This window comes from Littorina saxatilis, linkage group LG16, assembly GCF_037325665.1.
Source record: "Littorina saxatilis isolate snail1 linkage group LG16, US_GU_Lsax_2.0, whole genome shotgun sequence".
In the NCBI taxonomy this organism is placed as follows: domain Eukaryota; kingdom Metazoa; phylum Mollusca; class Gastropoda; order Littorinimorpha; family Littorinidae; genus Littorina; species Littorina saxatilis.
In genome coordinates this window covers 17,799,609-17,818,456 of record NC_090260.1, presented here as the reverse complement: position 1 = coordinate 17,818,456, position 18,848 = coordinate 17,799,609, and the positions used below count along the sequence as shown (strand labels likewise).

The following is an 18,848-nucleotide window of genomic DNA, read 5'->3' as shown; positions in this document are numbered from 1 at the left end:
ATCAAATAAGTGAAATCTCGAATAAGTGAGATACACTACCGAAAGAAGTCAAAATGGCCGCACCTAACAAGTCGAGGTTGGCACTTAGAGCATTTATCACATTTGGATCTATGTTTCACACTTTGAGTGCTTAAAACTGCTGCTGTCTTATTTTTGTAATTATATTGTGTATTGCATGGAAATGCTACGGACATTAGCTCGCGCATAAATGTCCAGAATCTGCGTCAGTACCATCCGTGTACGGTGTAGCAGACGATTCTCACAGTACATGTATGTCTCGATCAAAAATTATCTTCAGAAGTTGCCGTCATAGAAAAACTATTATCTTTTGGAGAAGGAACAGACCCTGTATGCGAAATCGAAGTGGAAATATTTGGTGTTATTGTTTGTTTGATTTTATTGTTGTAAGCGCTCTTGAAAACTGAATTCATCATACGAATTACGATATTAAAATTACTTCACTTCGATCCGGTCCATAGTTAAACTTTGACACTGGCTGACAGGCTAGGCTGAGTCAATCCAGTAGAACTACTGAAAGTTCTAAAACAGAAAAAGACAGAAGGAAATCACCAGAACCTCTCTGTCACAGAGAGAGAGAGAGGCATGCCCATACAGTTGAGGAGTTTGGGGGGGGGGGGGGGAGGGTGTGTGTGTGTGTGTGTGTGTGTTGGAGGTATCTTTCGCAACCTTGTGTTTTTAGCTCAATTTTTTTAACCCATGAAATCCGTGACAGTTAACGATTGATGGACAAGATTTTGCATACAACAGAAGAAGAAGTCTAACAAGATATGCACTGTTGTTGTTTTTTTCCAGTGTGAAGATAGCGCCCGGAGCAGTTGTCTGTGATGAGTGCGAGCTGATTGGCGACATCACTATAGGTAGGGTGATATTATTGATATATTACAGTGGAACTACCCTTTTAAAGGCCTGACAAATCTGCAAAAGGCAGGTCTTTAAAAGGAGGGAGTCTTTAAAAGGAGGGAGTCTTAAAATGGAGGGAGTCTTAAAATGGAGGGAGTCTTAAAATGGAGGGAGTCTTAAAATGGATGGAGTCTTTAAAAGGAGGGAGTCTTTAAAAGGAGGGAGTCTTTAAAAGGAGGGAGTCTTAAAATGGAGGGAGTCTTAAAATGGAGGGAGTCTTAAAATGGGGGTACATCCGTACATGTGTATACATGTATACACATTTTTTTTTACAGAGGTTATATGAAAAGTCTGCGAAAAAAGAGGGTGTTTGAGATAAGCTTTAAGTGCGTACAACTGCATTTGTTTACAACTTGCCATCTGGTGTATTGTCTGAATCAATGCACGTGAGCAACTAATTACTAATTAGTCACGCCGATTGATCTGAAGCTGTCATTTGACATACTTTATTTATGATTAGATATCTGTTTTTGCAGCGTAATAATGAATAGTTGTGCTGCTGGCAGTAACAAATCTTGAGAGGATGTTCAATCAATCAATATCAATCAATATGAGGCTTTATCGCGCGTATTCCGTGGGTACAGTTCTAAGCGCAGGGATTTTTTTTATTTTTATTTTTATTTAATTTTTTATGCAATTTATATCGCGCACATATTCAAGGCGCAGGGATTTATTTATGCCGTGTGAGATGGAATTTTTTTTACACAATACATCACGCATTCACACCGGCCAGCAGATCGCAGCCATTTTGGCGCTAAATTCCTACTTTTCACGGCCTATTATTCCAAGTCACACAGGTATTTTGGTGGACATTTTTATCTATGCCTATACAATTTTGCCAGGAAAGACCCTTTTGTCAATCGTGGGATCTTTAACGTGCACACCCCAATGTACTGTTAAAGTGGAATTCCCGTTTTAAGACCTCCAAAAATGTGAGAAATTCAGGTCTGAAAAAGGGAAGGAGTCGAACGAAGATTAAGGGGCTTATTGTCCGTCAGGGCTTAAAATGCCTATATATTGGACATGAAATGTTATACGATGAAGAACAAAAAGGAAAAAAAAAGTGAGGGGGGCGAATTGGGGGTTAATTTATAGATGTTGAGGACCGAAAATCTCAGGAAACATTTTAGGTCTAAAAAAGAAGGAGTCTAGAATTGGGGGTTAATTTGACGGGCGCAGTGGCGTGGTGGTAAGACGTCGGCCTCCTAATCGGGAGGTTGTGAGTTCGAATCCCTGTCGCTGCCGCCTGGTGGGTTAAGAGTGGAGATTTTTCCGATCTCCCAGGTCAACTTATGTGCAGACCTGCTAGTGACTTAACCCCCTTCGTGTGTACACGCAAGCACAAGACCAAGTGCGCACGAAAAAGATACTGTAATCCATGTCAGAGTTCGGTGGGTTATGGAAACACGAAAATACCCAGCATGCCTACTCAACGAAAGCGGAGTGAAGCTGACAATGCTCTCAAAGTATAGTGTGGGGAACCCAAATGGGCAAACGAGCTCACACGTAACCAGACAATTCTGGAACGCTGAAGAAGAAAGAAGGGGGTTAATTTATAGATGTTAGGAACCGAAAATCTCAGGAAACATTTTAGGTCTTAAAAGGGAGGGAGTCTTCTTCTTCTTCTTCTGCGTTCGACGGATTTGTCGTAGTAAGCGTAGACATCCGGTCTGCTCCCCGCCTAATGGCCGATGTCTTCCGTCTTCGGGGGACTACGTGGGTTTAAATTTGGAGTGGTCCTTCTCCTAGAGAAGTTTCCTTGCAGGGATAGTGAGCCTCCTCTGCCCTCGTTTTAATTTTGGAGTGATCTTCTCCTAGGACAGCTGCCTTCCAGGGTTGACGAGCCTGTCCTGCCCGGCTATTTAACCCATAGTTGGGGGTTGGTTCGTGGGCACCAGGGCGTATCCACACGCCGGTGGGCCTGCATGCCACACGTCTAGGGGCCAACCACCTCCGAGTCCTTGTAGTTCAGCCTGGGGCCTTTCGGTACCCAGTTCACGCCTGTCGCCACGATGGAGGCACTACAAAGGGCTTGCTGTGGAGAGGTTATGTACTGGCAGGAGAGACTGACGCAAGCTGCTCTCTTTTCGCATTGTCCTGAAAAGGACGGTGCTAGCCAGCGGTGAGGGCTGAAAGCGAGAGGTGACAAGCACAAAACACTTCGCCAACACACTAGACACATCACACAACCATTTGACAGGCGGAGGGAGTCTTAAATTGGGAGGGGGGTCTTAAAAGGGGGGTTCCCCTGTATATATGCATACGATTTGCATATTGGACCAGTCATTTGCATGAACAACAGAATGTGTGCTTATTTATATTCATCATGTGTACAAACATACCGACATTTTGTGTTAGCCTATCCTATGCATTTGCGTAACGAGACGTCAACTGAGAAAATGCTGGACATTCAGCTTTTCTCTGTTTAATGTAATCGCTGCATTGAGTCTGCTCACTCCTTCTTATTTTCATGTTGCACATCTATTTTTATGGAACCTGGTTTAGAACAAGAACTTTTTTCCTTCATCGGAATATAATAATATCCCGCAGTGGGGCACTGCGGTTATGAAATTAAAGGCCCCTCCTGTTTTTGGAACCGCAGGAGCTTTCTAGTTTGCTGTTAGGTAGATTTTTGGTTCCTCTTTCCTGTCATGCTCTCTTTTTCTTCATGAATTCTTTTCTTTTTTCTGCCTTCTTGCTCATTCACCTGTATTTTTTCCAAAAATCTCTTCTCGCCGCTTGTCTCGCGATTCATGTATCTGTAATCTGTTAGTGTTCTGATGTAAGTCCAGCAGTAGATAGGTTAAGCCTATTTTAACATACTGGAAACTGGTAATCTTCCAGTAGGTATTAATTTAGTTTTACTAAAGCCTGCTGGGACACAAGTAATGGGTTAGTGCATTTGTAAACAGGAATCGCTTGACAAGTGGCCCCCTTCATCCCCCCCTTCCTCGTCCTGATATGGCTCTGCGTAGTCGGCTGGACGTTAAGCAACAAATAAACAAACAAACAAACAAACAAATATAATAATAATAATACGAGAATTTATAACGCGCACATATCTCACCACACCATCAACCATTAAATATGTACAGTTATTCAGGGTGGGATGGGGGTGGGCAGTGTAGAATGCATGGATTATTGGAAAAAAGGAATGTCTTGAGTGCAAATTTGAATGATTCGAGGGACTGTTGTTGACGGAGGGGGAGAGGTAGTGTGTTCCATTGGCTAGGTGCTTGGAAAGACAAGAGGCGAAGCCATCAAGGCTCACGTAAGAAATCGACAAACAGTAACACAAACTCAATCACTCCGTCACACATACACACACACACACACACACACACACACACACACACACACCCACACACACACACACATACACACACACACAGAAAGAGCATAGGTGAAACTGTGCAAGAAAGCGAGACACTAGATCTAGATCTGTCTGTCTGCATGTAGCCTACTTACAAGGACACGACTGCCAACTAGTCTCGGCGCGCTCAAAATAATAATGACCGAGACTGTCAGTACTTCCTTCGCGTGACGTCTAACCCTCTTACGTCATAATGTGACGTCAATGTAATGTGACGTCTTCAAATGTTAGTTTCTACCACAGACATACACACGCACGCACGCACGCACGCACAGACAGACAAAGTTACGATCGCATAGGCTACACTTACGTGAGCCAAAAATGAGCGTTGATATGAATTATAACTGAACATTTTCTTGCCATAGAATTAGAAATACATTTTCAAACTATCATTTCTGTTTGCAAAACCTGCATGGAAAAGATGTTGAATGATTCAGAATGCAGTGGAACCTCCATTTTAAGCCCCAGTATAAGACCTCTCCCTCTCTTTCAACTCATTGTCTCCCAGGTACGGATATATCCGTACCCACTCATATGACTCTATCTGACCAGGTACGAATATTTCCGCTCAGACTGTTAGCTTCAGTTGCTTCCTGTAACGTCGATCTAACGCCTGCATTCCAGTGTGTTGATACACACTCACTGTCAGTTTCTATAGAGAATACTACATGGCTTGCTGTGTCGTGCCAGATTTACACGAGGTTTTTTTTTTTAAATATTGAACTGCGAGCGAAAGCGAGCTGTTCACTTCATGTATTTGAAAAAGCAACGAGTGTAAATCTGGTACGAAACAGCAAGCCATGTTGTATTCTGTTTATCCTACATACTGTACTTACGTGTATTTTACTGAAAATGTCCTGCATTCGAGGCAGCTAAATTGAAGACGCTTGTTTTAGAACCTCGATCTCTTCTAAAGCCTCGTGCAATCTATTACGTCAAAGCAAAGAAACGTCACTCTGAAAGTGTGGCGTGACGTGTTAGTTCTAAAGATTCATCGAGGGTAATTAGCGAGCGCAATTTGTGTTTCTATAATGACGTTTGTCTCGGTGACTTTGGCATCATAAGCAGTGGAAAAACAGGTCCCTGCCAGACTTGCTTGACATGACCTCATTTACATGATATACACACGTGTGATTTGAACGATTATTATCTCACGGGTGTCTCTCTCACGTATGTAGGATAAACACAGTTTCTACAATTTTGAGTGACCTGCTGCAGTAAATGTACCCCTATTTTGAAACTTCCTCCTTTTTCACACCTGAATTTCTTACATTCTGTAATGTCTCGCAAGGCAGGTTCCACTGTAAATAATATTGTTATTCCAGGGGCCAGAACTGTGATCCACCCGAAGGCACGCATCATCGCAGAGGCCGGTCCCGTCATCATCGGGGAGTTCAACATCATCGAGGAACTGGTTCATATCACAAACAGGTCAGATTGTCAGATAGGATTACTGCTGATCATTTACAACTGGTCTTCCCCCCAGAATGAAAACCTTCAAATTATCTGCGTGTGGGGAAGACCAGTTGTAAATGATCAGCAGTAATCCTATCTGCATGGTCCTGTACTTTCGTGATTCCTCTTTACATAGCAGCCCTAAATATATATAGATCCCTTTTACAGGGATGCTTCATTTTAAATCTCTTGAAGATGGAGTACGGCTGCCCGTATAGACGGGGATTAAAAACTGTTGTACATGTAATCTTCCCATTTGCATGACATTGACATAGTTACCTACTCTAAACTTAGTGGCCCAGAAAATATTGAGCCTGAGTATGCTTTACAACAACAACAACATAATACTTGATATCCTATGACTGGTTTAGTGCCAAAGCAGCTTGGCGGTCAATGTACTGTCTTCAGCTTTTTAAATGTTGCTTTGGGAATGTCAATATTGTTAACTTACTAACCATAATTATTTTCTTGCCTATAAGGTGCTTTGTTTTAAAGGGCGCAATACCCACTGAGAACAATCCACACAATAGACTTTTCCGGTGTATTCATCGCACGTGACATCAAAGGAAGATTAATACAGAGTGGAGGGCGGGGATGTAGCTCAGTCGGTAGCGCGCTGGATTTGTATCCAGTTGGCCGCTGTCAGTGTGAGCCTTTCGTCCCCACGTTCGGCGAGAGATTTATTTCTCAGAGTCAACTTTCTGTGCCGACTCTCCTCGGTGTCCGAACACCCCCGTGTGTACACGCAAGCACAAGACCAAGTGCGCACAAAAAAGATCCTGTAATCTTTCTTTCTTTCTTTCTTTATTTGGTGTTTAACGTCGTTTTCAACCACGAAGGTTATATCGCGACGAATCCTGTAATCCATGTCAGAGTTCGGTGGGTTATAGAAACACGAAAATACCCATCATGCTTCCTCCGAAAAACGGCGTAAGGCGGGGTAAAAAAAACCGGTCATGCACGTAAAATTCCACTCGTGCAAAAAACACGAGTGTACGTGGGAGCTTCAGCCCACGAACGCAGAAGAAGAAGAAGAATACAGAGTGGAAATATTTTTTCTCCGCATGTGCGGTGAGATCAAAGGCAGGAAAAGGCAACTCTGCCAGACTGATAGTAGCGGAAACATGTATATCACAAGAGAGGGAGTGCAATAGCCGCCATTTATATGTAATTTTCTGACTGTAAACACCACTATAAGCATTATGCTTGTTGACATTGTTTACTCAATATGCGTTTTTTGTAAATAATGCACAAACGTTGAATAAAACAGTTTAAACCAAGAAAGGGAGTGTTATGTTTCTTTGTACATGCAGCCAAGTTTACTCTTCTTTAGCCATAAATAAGGTGATAACGGTCAATGGGGTGCAGAGGCTCAAGCTGAGAGAAAAAAGCTGCGCTTTATAGTCCCGAAAGTACGGCACAGGAACTTGCGGAGTTATATAGTTGTGTATCTAGTCTGGTACAGAGCAGGAAGAGATTTACTTTATAGAAATAACCATGTGAAATCATGTTTCTTCTGTAAAAGCATGTGCCAAAGACGTACATGTCAAGGACAGTTAAAAAAAAGTATACATTTCTTTGTTGTTCAGGTTTCCTGATGGCGCAGAGGGAAAGAAGAACAGCCAAGTGATGGTGATCGGAAACAACAATGTGTTTGAAGTTGGAGCTCGTATCCTTTGCTACACAATAATTATGTTTGGACAAATGTTGACGGGCAAAAAGGCCTAGTGGATAAGGCGACGGCCTTCTAATCAGAAGGTTCGTGGGTTTAAATCCCAGTCGGATGGGTTAAGGGTGGAGATTTTGACAATCTCCCAGGTCAACTAATGTGAAGACCTGGTCGTGCCTTATTCCCTTTCGTGTGTAAACACAAGCACAAGGCCAAGTGCCTACGGAAAAGATCTTGTAATCCAAGTCAGAGTTCGGTGGGTTACAGAAACACGAAAATACCCAGCATGCTCCCACGAAAGCGGCGTATGGCTGCCTAAATGGTGGGGTAAAAAACGGTCATACACCTAAAAGCCGTAGGAGTTTCAGCCCATGAACGAAGAAGAAGAGGTTTGAAAATATTATTCAAAAGGAAAGGGAGTGAAAAGGAAGACGCAAAAAAAAATAAACCAACAGCAATCACCTTTTCGGTAACTTACCCAACAACCAAAATCACTTACCCAACAACGGGCCTGAATCCTCGATAGCTCACAGGTTGATGAGCTAGACTTTGAGGGAACTACTTTAGCGATTGAAAACTTCCGAACGCTCTAATGTACGAAATATACATCTCTAGACCAAACAATACAAACATACTGCATTTAAACTAGCAACTACAGGCTTGAACACATTAATCTCCATATAATCTGCATAAGAGTAGTTCCCCTTCCAATTATCTGAACTGAGTTGCTTGGACAAAAGACTGCAATCAGATCACACGCAACCAAGTGCACACATCTCATCAATTTAAAGAACATACAGCGGTTTCATACATTATTTTGCCCCAGTAAACTGAACTTCATACAGTTTTTGAGTCACTTGAGAAAAAGTGACTCTATGTAATCGGTCAGTGTTAGTCTGTCCGGCCGTCCGGCCGGCCGTCCGTAGACACCACCTTAACGTTGGACTTTTCTCGGAAACTATCAAAGCGATCGGGCTCATATTTTGTTTAGTCGTGACCTCCAATGACCTCTACACTTTAACGATGGTTTCGTTGACCTTTGACCTTTTTCAAGGTCACAGGTCAGCGTCAAAGGAAAAATTAGACATTTTATATCTTTGACAAAGTTCATCGGATGTGATTGAAACTTTGTAGGATTATTCTTTACATCAAAGTATTTACATCTGTAGCCTTTTACGAACGTTATCAGAAAAACAAGGGAGATAACTAGCCTTTTCTGTTCGGCAACACACAACTTAACGTTGGGCTTTTCTCGGAAACTATAAAAGTGACCGGGCTCAAATTTTATGTGAACGTGACTCATTGTGTTGTGAATAGCAATTTCTTCCTGTCCATCTGATGCCTCATATAATATTCAGAACTGCGAAAGTGACTCGATCGAGCGTTTGCTCTTCTTGTTAACGTTGGAACACGGGTTCAAAAGTTCGTCTGCTAGTCCCATTCGAAGAAAGAACATTTCCTGAGCGATACCAAAACATGAACAGAACACACACTATCTGCCTTTACCGCCACAACAGAATAACAACACAACTGTGTACTTGAGTTTTGTCCAAAACAGGGAAACGGACAAGAAGTGTTGACAGAATTAAATGATTTTCCCTGAACTATACAACCGCGCATTATTCAATCGGTTGCGTAGGTAGACTGGTTGAGTGAATAGGATTCGATCAAACTTTCGCACAAAAACTCCTCTTTTCTTTGAATAACTGAAGAAAGGAGGAATAAAGAGGTTACATACCTCGTCTCAGTGATTATTGAAAATAATGGTCTCAGTTCGCGGTCATGAAAATGTTTTTTTTAATCATGTTTATTTTATTATGATTTTTTTTAAGAAGAAAACTGTAGTTCCTTCCATCTTTTTCACTGCTCTAAATATTGGTTCTTGACCTCTGACTCAGAAATTGAATCAACCAAGGTTGGAGATCACAATGTCATAGAATCCAAAGGTGAGTTTTTGCAGGATTGCTATGGGTTGGGAAAGTTTTAAAAACTGAAAAGGTCAATTTTTTGTATAGAAAAAGTTTTGAAAATGTGAGGAGCCGGTAAGACTTTTAGATAAAATAAAAATGTTTAAATTAAGTATGAGACTTTTAGATATTATAATCGGCAGAACTTTTCTGAGAATGATTGAATCTTAAGTAGAATTTTCATTGCATGAACCAGGCGGTAAATTATGCTTCCAAAAGTGTTTATATCCTAATTGTCTGTGACCATTTTATTTTACAAGTGCAGGGTCTTGAGTTATAGTTTGATCAGTACGACTTACAGTCACTGACATGTATAGATCTATTGTATTCTCTACAAACAAAACAGGATGTGTGACCGACTGCGTATTTAAGCCAGTTTTATTTTGGTTTTGAAAACCCCTTCCAGACTTAATTAGTGGGAAAAGTGAGTATCCAAAGTATAAAACCAATGGTTTCATCTCGGCAGTGTTTATGTTTGTGTCTGATTGTGATTTCTGTGGTGGGCATGTTAATTCATTCCCGCAGTGGGGCACTGCGGTTATGAAATTAAAGGCCCCTCCTGTTTTTGGAACCGCAGGAGCTTTCTAGTTTGCTGTTAGGTAGATTTTTGATTCCTCTTTCCTGTCATGCTCTCTTTTTCTTCATGAATTCTTTTCTTTTTTCTGCCTTCTTGCTCATTCACCTGTATTTTTTCCAAAAATCTCTTCTCTTGCCGCTTGTCTCGCTATTCATGTATAGTTTAATCTGTTAGTGTTCTGATGTAAGTCCAGCAGTAGATAGGTTAAGCCTATTTTAACATACTGGAAACTGGTAATCTTCCAGTAGGTATTAATTTAGTTTTACTAAAGCCTGCTGGAACACAAGTAATGGGTTAGTGCATTTGTAAACAGGAATCGCTTGACAAGTGGCCCCCTTCATCCCCCCCTTCCTCGTCCTGATATGGCTCTGCGTAGTCGGCTGGACGTTAAGCAACAAATAAACAAACAAACAAACAAACAAATGTTAATTCATATTTTTGTCTTATGATGATTTCTGTGCTTGGTGCGTTAATTCAGTGACAGAATATCTCCCAAAGTCAGGAGTATCAGAACATCATTCTACTTGACAACCAAAAAACCACAGTCTTTGCTGTTTTTCTCAAAAGAGTGGTCCGACTTTTTTCTGAATAGACGAATTCCGGAAATAACAGGGGAGGTAAGAAGTACCGGAAAATCAGAGTTGCGCCGCTTATTTCACGGGCAAACAAGGCGGCTTCACGTTCACTCGATCATATCACTGGCAGTGCTGCAAAAGTTTTTGATTCAAAGAGGAGTTATTGTGTCCGGAAGAAAAAAACATGATTTAGTAGAATTGTGCCAATTTGCTAAAGAAGTGTCTCTGGAAGTGGACCCAGATGGGTTGATGGAAGACCGATGGGAAGCGATCGAAGCGAAACTGACTGACGGCGAGGTTCGCCTATCGAATCCCACTTTGATCTCGGGAGGTGCCGACTTATCTGCTCTACCCGAGTTCCATTACCGTAAAAGTCGACCTATACGACGCACCTGGATATAAGCCGCACCCCCCGATTTTTAAAAAAAAATCAGAAAAATCCATACACAAGCCGCTCCGGCATACAAGCCGCGCCTAGAAGCAAAGTTCAAGTCAAGAAACATCGAAAGTCAACGAAAAAAAACCACACACACACAAAAACGAACCGGCTAACTTGTCAGTTTTGCACTTTACTTTCAGCATCAGATGTTGAGTGATTCACAGAACTCTGGACTATCAAACTGTCCTCTCGTCCTGCACACAGCACCTGTAGTTAGTTCTGTAAATCACTCAACATCTGATGCTGAAAATCCGCTGAAGTCGGACTCCTCAGTGTCGGAGATGAACAAGTTCAGAATGGCTTCTGGCACAGAGTCACCGGAAGTGTCACTCTCGGCCCCACTGTCAGTGGCTGTCGTGTTGTCTGTCGCGTCGTCTGCTCCAGTGATGATCTCAGCCTTTCTGAAGCCGTTGATGATCGTTGACTTTTTGACAGCATCCCAAGCTTTCAGGACCCACTGGCACACATCTGCAAAGGTTGCTCTACGCATGCGGCCAGTCTTTGTGAATGATTTCTCGCCATCCACCATCCACCTCTCCCACTCATCCCTCATCACCACTTTGAAGGGCCGGTTCACACTGATATCGAGGGGTTGCAGGTACTTTGTTGTGCCACCCGGGATGATAGCGATGATGGAGTTGGTGGCAGTGATTGACTTTTTGACCTTCTCAGTGATGTGTGCACGCATGCTGTCCATGACTAACAGAGCTTTAGTGCGACGGAAGAAACCCCCTGGCCTTTTCCCATAGCATTCTGTCAGCCAGGTGTCCATCATCTTCTCATCCATCCACCCCTTCTTGTTAACCTGCACGACGATCCCCTTCGGAAACTTTTCTTTCGGCATTGTGATTCGCTTGAAAATCACCATCGGCGGAAGCTTTTCACCCGAAGCCGTGCACGACAAAACACAGGTGAAGTGTGTTTTTTCATGTCCCGTTGTTTTCAGTGCCACAGAAGACTCGCCCTTTTTGTTTACTGTGCGTGTCAATGGAAGGTCAAAGGTCAACGGAACCTCATCCATATTTATGATGTTCTGTGGGCCAATCAGATTCTCAGCTACCTGCTCTTGTGCGTAGTTTCGAAATGACATCATTTTCTCCTGAAAGTCTGGCGGCAGCTGTTGGCACAAAGTTGTACGTGCACGCAGTGACAGACCTTTGCGCCTCAAAAATCGGCAACACCAAGATTGACCGCCTTTGAAGTCGTCTATCTTCAGACGTGTTGCAATGGTGCGTGCTTTCAGACGAAGCTGAACAGTTGAAACACCGCGACCATCCGCACGTTGTGTGTTGACCCAGTCCTCCATTTCGTTTTCTAATTGGGGCCAGCGTGCCTTGCAACCACGGAATGCTTTTGTGGATTTCTTGCATTTCACAAGTTCGCCTCGTTGCTTTCGCCAACGCCTAATCATGCTTTCATTGACGCCGATTTGTTGAGCAGCAGCGCGATTGCCTTTTTCAACAGCCAAGTCTATGGCTGCAAGTTTGTAGGCTGCATCATAGGCCTGCCTCCGTGTTTTCGGCATCGTGGTTGTACGTTGCTTTGTTTTAGGAGATGTGCGTGTTGCTGTTCTCTGTAGTAGCAATGCGAAGTGATCGATCAAAACCGGTGTATGCCAACCCATTACTGTGTGAGTTATTGTCATGCTTCAAACTTCCGGAAAGAAGGTGAGTGAGTGAATTGAGGTAAACACAGCTGATTCAAGGCCATTACACAGCGGCGATCCAACTTCCGGAAACTAGGTCACTGAGCGAAGTCGGATACACGCCACTGATTCAGAAAAAGTCATTCATAAGCCGCACCGCCTTATAAGCCGCAGGGGTCCATTTAGGAAAAAAAAGTCGCGGCTTATAGGTCGACTTTTACGGTACTTAGATGCAATCTCGTACATGATTAAGAACCAATGCTCGTTTGGAAGCGTGACGGTGAGGGATCCTCAGAAATCCGAAGGTTTTTCTATGATGAGGGACGGCTTTGTTAAGAGCATAGAGGTAGTCTGCTTCGACACGCCTGGCTATTTCGCAGTGAAGGCACAAGTGAGACCACGCACCAGGGAAAAAGATCCAGTTACTAGAGTTAGTGGAGCTGCGTTCTACTACCCGTGGGCTATTTTGACGTCAGTTGATTCTGACAAAAGGAGTTGTGTCCTGTCAGCCTACTGTACTTGCAAAGGCGAGTAAGTTGATTTCAAATGTGTACTTTTCTGTGAGTGTGACTCACTAGTGATTTTTTTCATCATCTAGCTTTGGAAAATTAAAATGTATCATTTTTTTTTCTAAGTCTGTCTTCTGTTGGTTACACGTTTGTTGTTGTCAGTTTTTCCCTTGCGCATGCAAGTCCGTTTATATTTCTGATTTCTGATGACAAAACCACACACACACGCATGCCTAAGAAATACACACACAATAAACAAGAAAGAAAGACACAAGATCAAGCAAATATCCCATTATTCTTTTTATAAAACATTGCAATTTGCATAGAAAATGACAGTCGGTGATGTTTGTTCTGAAAGCTCTGATGCATTTTGTCATGTTCACCATTCACCTGAAAATAAATAATGTTATTTCAATTAAAACAAGTCTTCTCTTGATATTGTCAACACTGCTGTGGACGTGAAATTTGGTGATGAATACGGAAGATTTGAAGAACTAAAAACCTGTGGTATACCGCCAGCACTAATCATACACACATGCACATACACACAAAAGAAAAAATTAAATAACAAAAAGGTAAATAAAAAAAATAACATAACAAAGCAAAAGTGCTCCAGCAGTTCCAGACAATTTCAAAATTACAAAGATTGCATGCGTTACATCTGTGTGATTTTGTAGAACTGAGTAGGGTTAGGAAATAAATGAGTGCACAACTGCATGTAATAATAATAATAATAATAATAATAAATAACTTTTCTATAGCGCGAGTCCCATCAATTGGCTCCAGGCGCTTTACAAATTCATTATAGAATAAACTAGCACAAATCAACAAGCATACAAAGCATACATTTAACTGAGACATAACACCAAGATCCCAAGCACCAAGCAAAAACTTAGCGTACAATGTTAAAAGTACACACACACACACACACACGCACACACGCGCACACACAAAGATACCATTGACAAATAGACCATAAAGCACATGCACATAATAATAATGGACATTTATTAATCGCCCCTTCTCACAAGAGCTCACGGCGATTTACATATTAATTTCTGCCGTGTGAGATGGAATTTGTTACACAATACATCACGCATTCACATCGGCCAGTAAATCTCAAGCCATTACGGCGAATATTTACTTTTCACGGCCTATTATTCCAAGTCACACGGGTATTTGGTGGACATTTCAGATTACTCCCATCACAAAATGCAAATAGTCCTGAAAAGGTAAATGGTTCAAACAAGAACAACAAACAAGTCAAATGAACATTGACTTTTGTTTAAGTATTCTACCTGTCCAAGATAACTTGCACGCAGTCTTAGATAACTTGCATGCAGTCTTAGATAACTTGCATGCAGTCTTAGATAACTTGCATGCAAGTTAATTGCATGCAGTCGGTGATAACTTGCATGCAGTCGGTGATGTTTGTTCTGTAAGCTCCCAGACTTTTCTGTCATGTTCACCATTCACCTGAAAAAACTATTTTTATTTCAATCAAAACAAGTCTTTTTCTCGATATTGTCAACACTACTGTGAACGATAAGCTTTGTGATGAATAAGAAAGATTTGAACAATTAAAAACCTGTGGTATAAAGCCAGCACTAACCATACACACCTGCACATACACATAACAAATGTGAAAAAGGGTTAAAAGAATAAATAATCTCAATAAATTGTATACCCCCAAAGAAGCAAGAATTCGTGCGGCTGTAAGTTTCCGAATCTTGGGGGGTGGGGGCTGAGAACGCTTCAAGGGCAGCTTTCGTTTCTTTGGTTGATCATTTTCTGATGTACCTGCACTCAAAGGGTCAGGGTTCTCCTCACTTGGCCATCCATCTTTAAAATGCTGCAATAAAAAAGGGCTCATTAAAAAAAAAACAGTGGACTGGAGGCATTTATAATATCTGTCACATATTATAGTCCTGAACAGTGAAAATAATGTAGACTGCTATTCTTAACAGCCCATCAGAATAAGACTTAGAAAACTCAAAGTGCAATATTTAATTTATACTGTCACTCAGTGTGACAAAATTAGTATCATAGAGTGAGCAAGTTATTGCTTCATCTTCCTTTTTTCAACATTCTCTCTCTGTGATTTCGTTAAACTGAGTAGGGAGATAACTGAGTGCACATTTAACTGGGCAGTGTCAACTGCATGTAATTCTCAGATTACTCCCATCACAACATGCAAATGGTCCTGACAAGGTAAATGGTTAAACAAGAACAACAAACAAACAAATGAACATTGACCTTCGCTAAGTGTATGTCTTACTCTTAGATAACTTGCATGAATGTGTGGTGTGATTCTGCTGCTCACTTTCATTTTCTTAGTGACAACTCGAAACGATTTTGAAGAAGACCAATAATTAACTAGAATATTAGATTTAAACACGCACAATAAGCTAGTAAGTCACTTACTTTTGTGCAGACATAAGTCCAGTCTTTGATCTTGTTATTGTTGAGTTGACTGATCCAGCGCAGGCATCGTTCGCGATTCCACACTTTCGTGGGTTTTACAAACGGTACAAAGCGTACACCTGGGGATCGATGAGGATATCTGGAATCTGATGTGCATGTTCCCCATGCACAACGTTTAAGGCCCATAACGTTCAGCAAATGGACGAATTCGATCTAAAACACCCACAACAATGTGTTTATGTCAACCTCGCAGCCATTTTCCTTTGACCCGGTGATAGGCGGCGCAACTCGTACGCAGACACTATTTTGAAACGCGGTTGCTTCCCTTGTTATTTCCGAACATCGTCTATTGATGTTATATCAGCTGCACTTACGTCAATCTGAAAAATTAATTCACAAAAAAATTCCTGCTCTACCAGGCTGCTCAGGTTTGGGTTGATGCCGAACAGGAAGTATGCTCATTATTCTGTGTAGAACCGGAAGCTCAATGGGCAGATCTGTGGCGAGTTTAATGATCGCACAGACGGGAAGGGAGCTGAGGTAACTTTAAAACTTTATGTTGGAGTTGTTGCCTACTAACACAGAAGAAAATAAAATTCCAAAGACAGATAGCTAATGTTCCAAAACTCAGAATAAAAAAACAAGAATGGTAGGTTATTGGAATGTTTAATTATTGACAAAACAAGAATGGCAGGTTATTGGAATGTTTAATTATTGACAAAACAGAACGATAGGCTATTGGAACGTTTAATTATTGACAAAACAGAACGATAGGCTATTGGGACGTTTAATTATTGACAAAACAGAACGATAGGCTATTGGAACGTTTAATTATTGACAAAACAGAACGATAGGCTATAGGAACGTTTAATTATTGACAAAACAAGAATGGCAGGTTATTGGAATGTTTAATTATTGACAAAACAAGAATGGTAGGTTATTGGAATGTTTAATTATTGACAAAACAAGAATGGCAGGTTATTGGAATGTTTAATTATTGACAAAACAAGAATGGCAGGTTATTGGAATGTTTAATTATTGACAAAACAAGAATGGTAGGTTATTGGAATGTTTTAATTATTGACAAAACAAGAATGGCAGGTTATTGGAATGTTTAATGATTGACAAAACAAGAATGGTAGGTTATTGGAATGTTTAATGATTGACAAAACAAGAATGGTAGGTTATTGGAATGTTTAATGATTGACAAAACAAGAATGGCAGGTTATTGGAATGTTTAATGATTGACAAAACAAGAATGGCAGGTTATTGGAATGTTTAATGATTGACAAAACAAGAATGGCAGGTTATTGGAATGTTTAATTATTGACAAAACAAGAATGGTAGGTTATTGGAATGTTTAATTATTGACAAAACAAGAATGGCAGGTTATTGGAATGTTTAATTATTGACAAAACAAGAATGGTAGGTTATTGGAATGTTTTAATTATTGACAAAACAAGAATGGCAGGTAATTGGAATTTTTAATTATTGACAAAACAAGAATGGCAGGTTATTGGAATGTTTAATCATTGACAAAACAAGAATGGTAGGTTATTGGAATGTTTAATTATTGACAAAACAAGAATGGCAGGTTATTGGAATGTTTAATTATTGACAAAACAAGAATGGCAGGTTATTGGAATGTTTAATTATTGACAAAACAAGAATGGTAGGTTATTGGAATGTTGAATTATTGCCAAAAATGTTTAATTATTGACAAAACAAGAATGGTAGGTTATTGGAATGTTTAATGATTGACAAAACAAGAATGGCAGGTAATTGGAATGTTTAATTATTGACAAAACAAGAATGGCAGGTTATTGGAATGTTTAATTATTGACAAAACAAGAATGGTAGGTTATTGGAATGTTTAATTATTGACAAAACAAGAATGGCAGGTTATTGGAATGTTTAATTATTGACAAAACAAGAATGGCAGGTTATTGGAATGTTTAATTATTGACAAAACAAGAATGGTAGGTTATTGGAATGTTTAATTATTGACAAAAAATGTTTAATCATTGACAAAACAAGAATGGTAGGTTATTGGAATGTTTAATTATTGACAAAACAAGAATGGCAGGTTATTGGAATGTTTAATTATTGACAAAACAAGAATGGTAGGTTGTTGGAATGTTTAATTATTGACAAAACAAGAATGGTATGTTATTGGAATGTTTAATTATTGACAAAACAAGAATGATTGACAAAACAAGAATGGTAGGTTATTGGAATGTTTAATTATTGACAAAACAAGAATGATTGACAAAACAAGAATGGTAGGTTATTGGAATGTTTAATTATTGACAAAACAAGAATGGCAGGTTATTGGAATGTTTAATTATTGACAAAACAAGAATGGCAGGTTATTGGAATGTTTAATTATTGACAAAACAAGAATGGCAGGTTATTGGAATGTTTAATTATTGACAAAACAAGAATGGTAGGTTATTGGAATGTTTTAATTATTGACAAAAAATGTTTAATTATTGACAAAACAAGAATGGCAGGTTATTGGAATGTTTAATTATTGACAAAACAAGAATGGTAGGTTATTGGAATGTTTAATTATTGACAAAAAATGTTTAATCATTGACAAAACAAGAATGGCAGGTTATTGGAATGTTTCATTATTGACAAAACAAGAATGGCAGGTTATTGGAATGTTTAATTATTGACAAAAAATGTTTAATCATTGACAAAACAAGAATGGCAGGTTATTGGAATGTTTAATTATTGACAAAACAAGAATGGCAGGTTATTGGAATGTTTAATTATTGACAAAACAAGAATGGTAGGTTATTGGAATGTTTAATTATTGACAAAACAAGAATGGCAGGTTATTGGAATGTTTAATTATTGACAAAACAAGAATGGTAGGATAAAACAAGAATGGTAGGTTATTGGAATGTTTAATGATTGACAAAACAAGAATGGCAGGTTATTGGAATGTTTAATGATTGACAAAACAAGAATGGCAGGTTATTGGAATGTTTAATGATTGACAAAACAAGAATGGTAGGTTATTGGAATGTTTAATTATTGACAAAAAATGTTTAATCATTGACAAAACAAGAATGGTAGGTTATTGGAATGTTTAATTATTGACAAAAAATGTTTAATTATTGACAAAACAAGAATGGTAGATTATTGGAATGTTTAATTATTGACAAAAAATGTTTAATTATTGACAAAACAAGAATGGTAGATTATTGGAATGTTTAATTATTGACAAAAAATGTTTAATCATTGACAAAACAAGAATGGTAGGTTATTGGAATGTTTAATTAT

At 39.8% G+C, this 18,848-nt stretch overlaps 1 protein-coding gene and 2 long non-coding RNA genes across 4 annotated transcripts in view; 1 reads left to right on the top strand and 2 right to left on the bottom strand.

Moving 5' to 3' along the window:
• The window catches only part of LOC138950564 (uncharacterized), a 478,836-nt gene that overhangs the window by 100,817 nt on the left and 359,171 nt on the right, over positions 1 to 18,848 (bottom strand). The gene's annotated exons all lie outside the window — the stretch shown is intronic.
• LOC138950555 (dynactin subunit 6-like) overlaps positions 1 to 18,848 on the top strand; it is a 37,165-nt gene that overhangs the window by 8,577 nt on the left and 9,740 nt on the right. Inside the window, exons 1-5 of one of the 2 annotated variants that reach the window (XM_070322275.1) lie at positions 40 to 76; positions 814 to 878; positions 5,620 to 5,725; positions 7,339 to 7,418; positions 9,317 to 9,364. In XM_070322275.1, the coding sequence (XP_070178376.1) occupies positions 54 to 76; positions 814 to 878; positions 5,620 to 5,725; positions 7,339 to 7,418; positions 9,317 to 9,364 (322 nt within the window). In that variant the 5' untranslated portion in view covers positions 40 to 53. Of the gene's footprint in view, positions 1 to 39; positions 77 to 813; positions 879 to 5,619; positions 5,726 to 7,338; positions 7,419 to 9,316; positions 9,365 to 18,848 lie in introns of those variants that run through there. The other variant, XM_070322276.1, reaches the window with a different exon arrangement.
• Positions 13,407 to 15,866, bottom strand: LOC138950558 (uncharacterized). The gene is made up of 3 exons (XR_011450719.1): positions 15,555 to 15,866; positions 14,818 to 14,982; positions 13,407 to 13,520 (listed from the first exon to the last, which is right to left on the bottom strand). It is a non-coding gene; the product is annotated as an uncharacterized lncRNA (long non-coding RNA).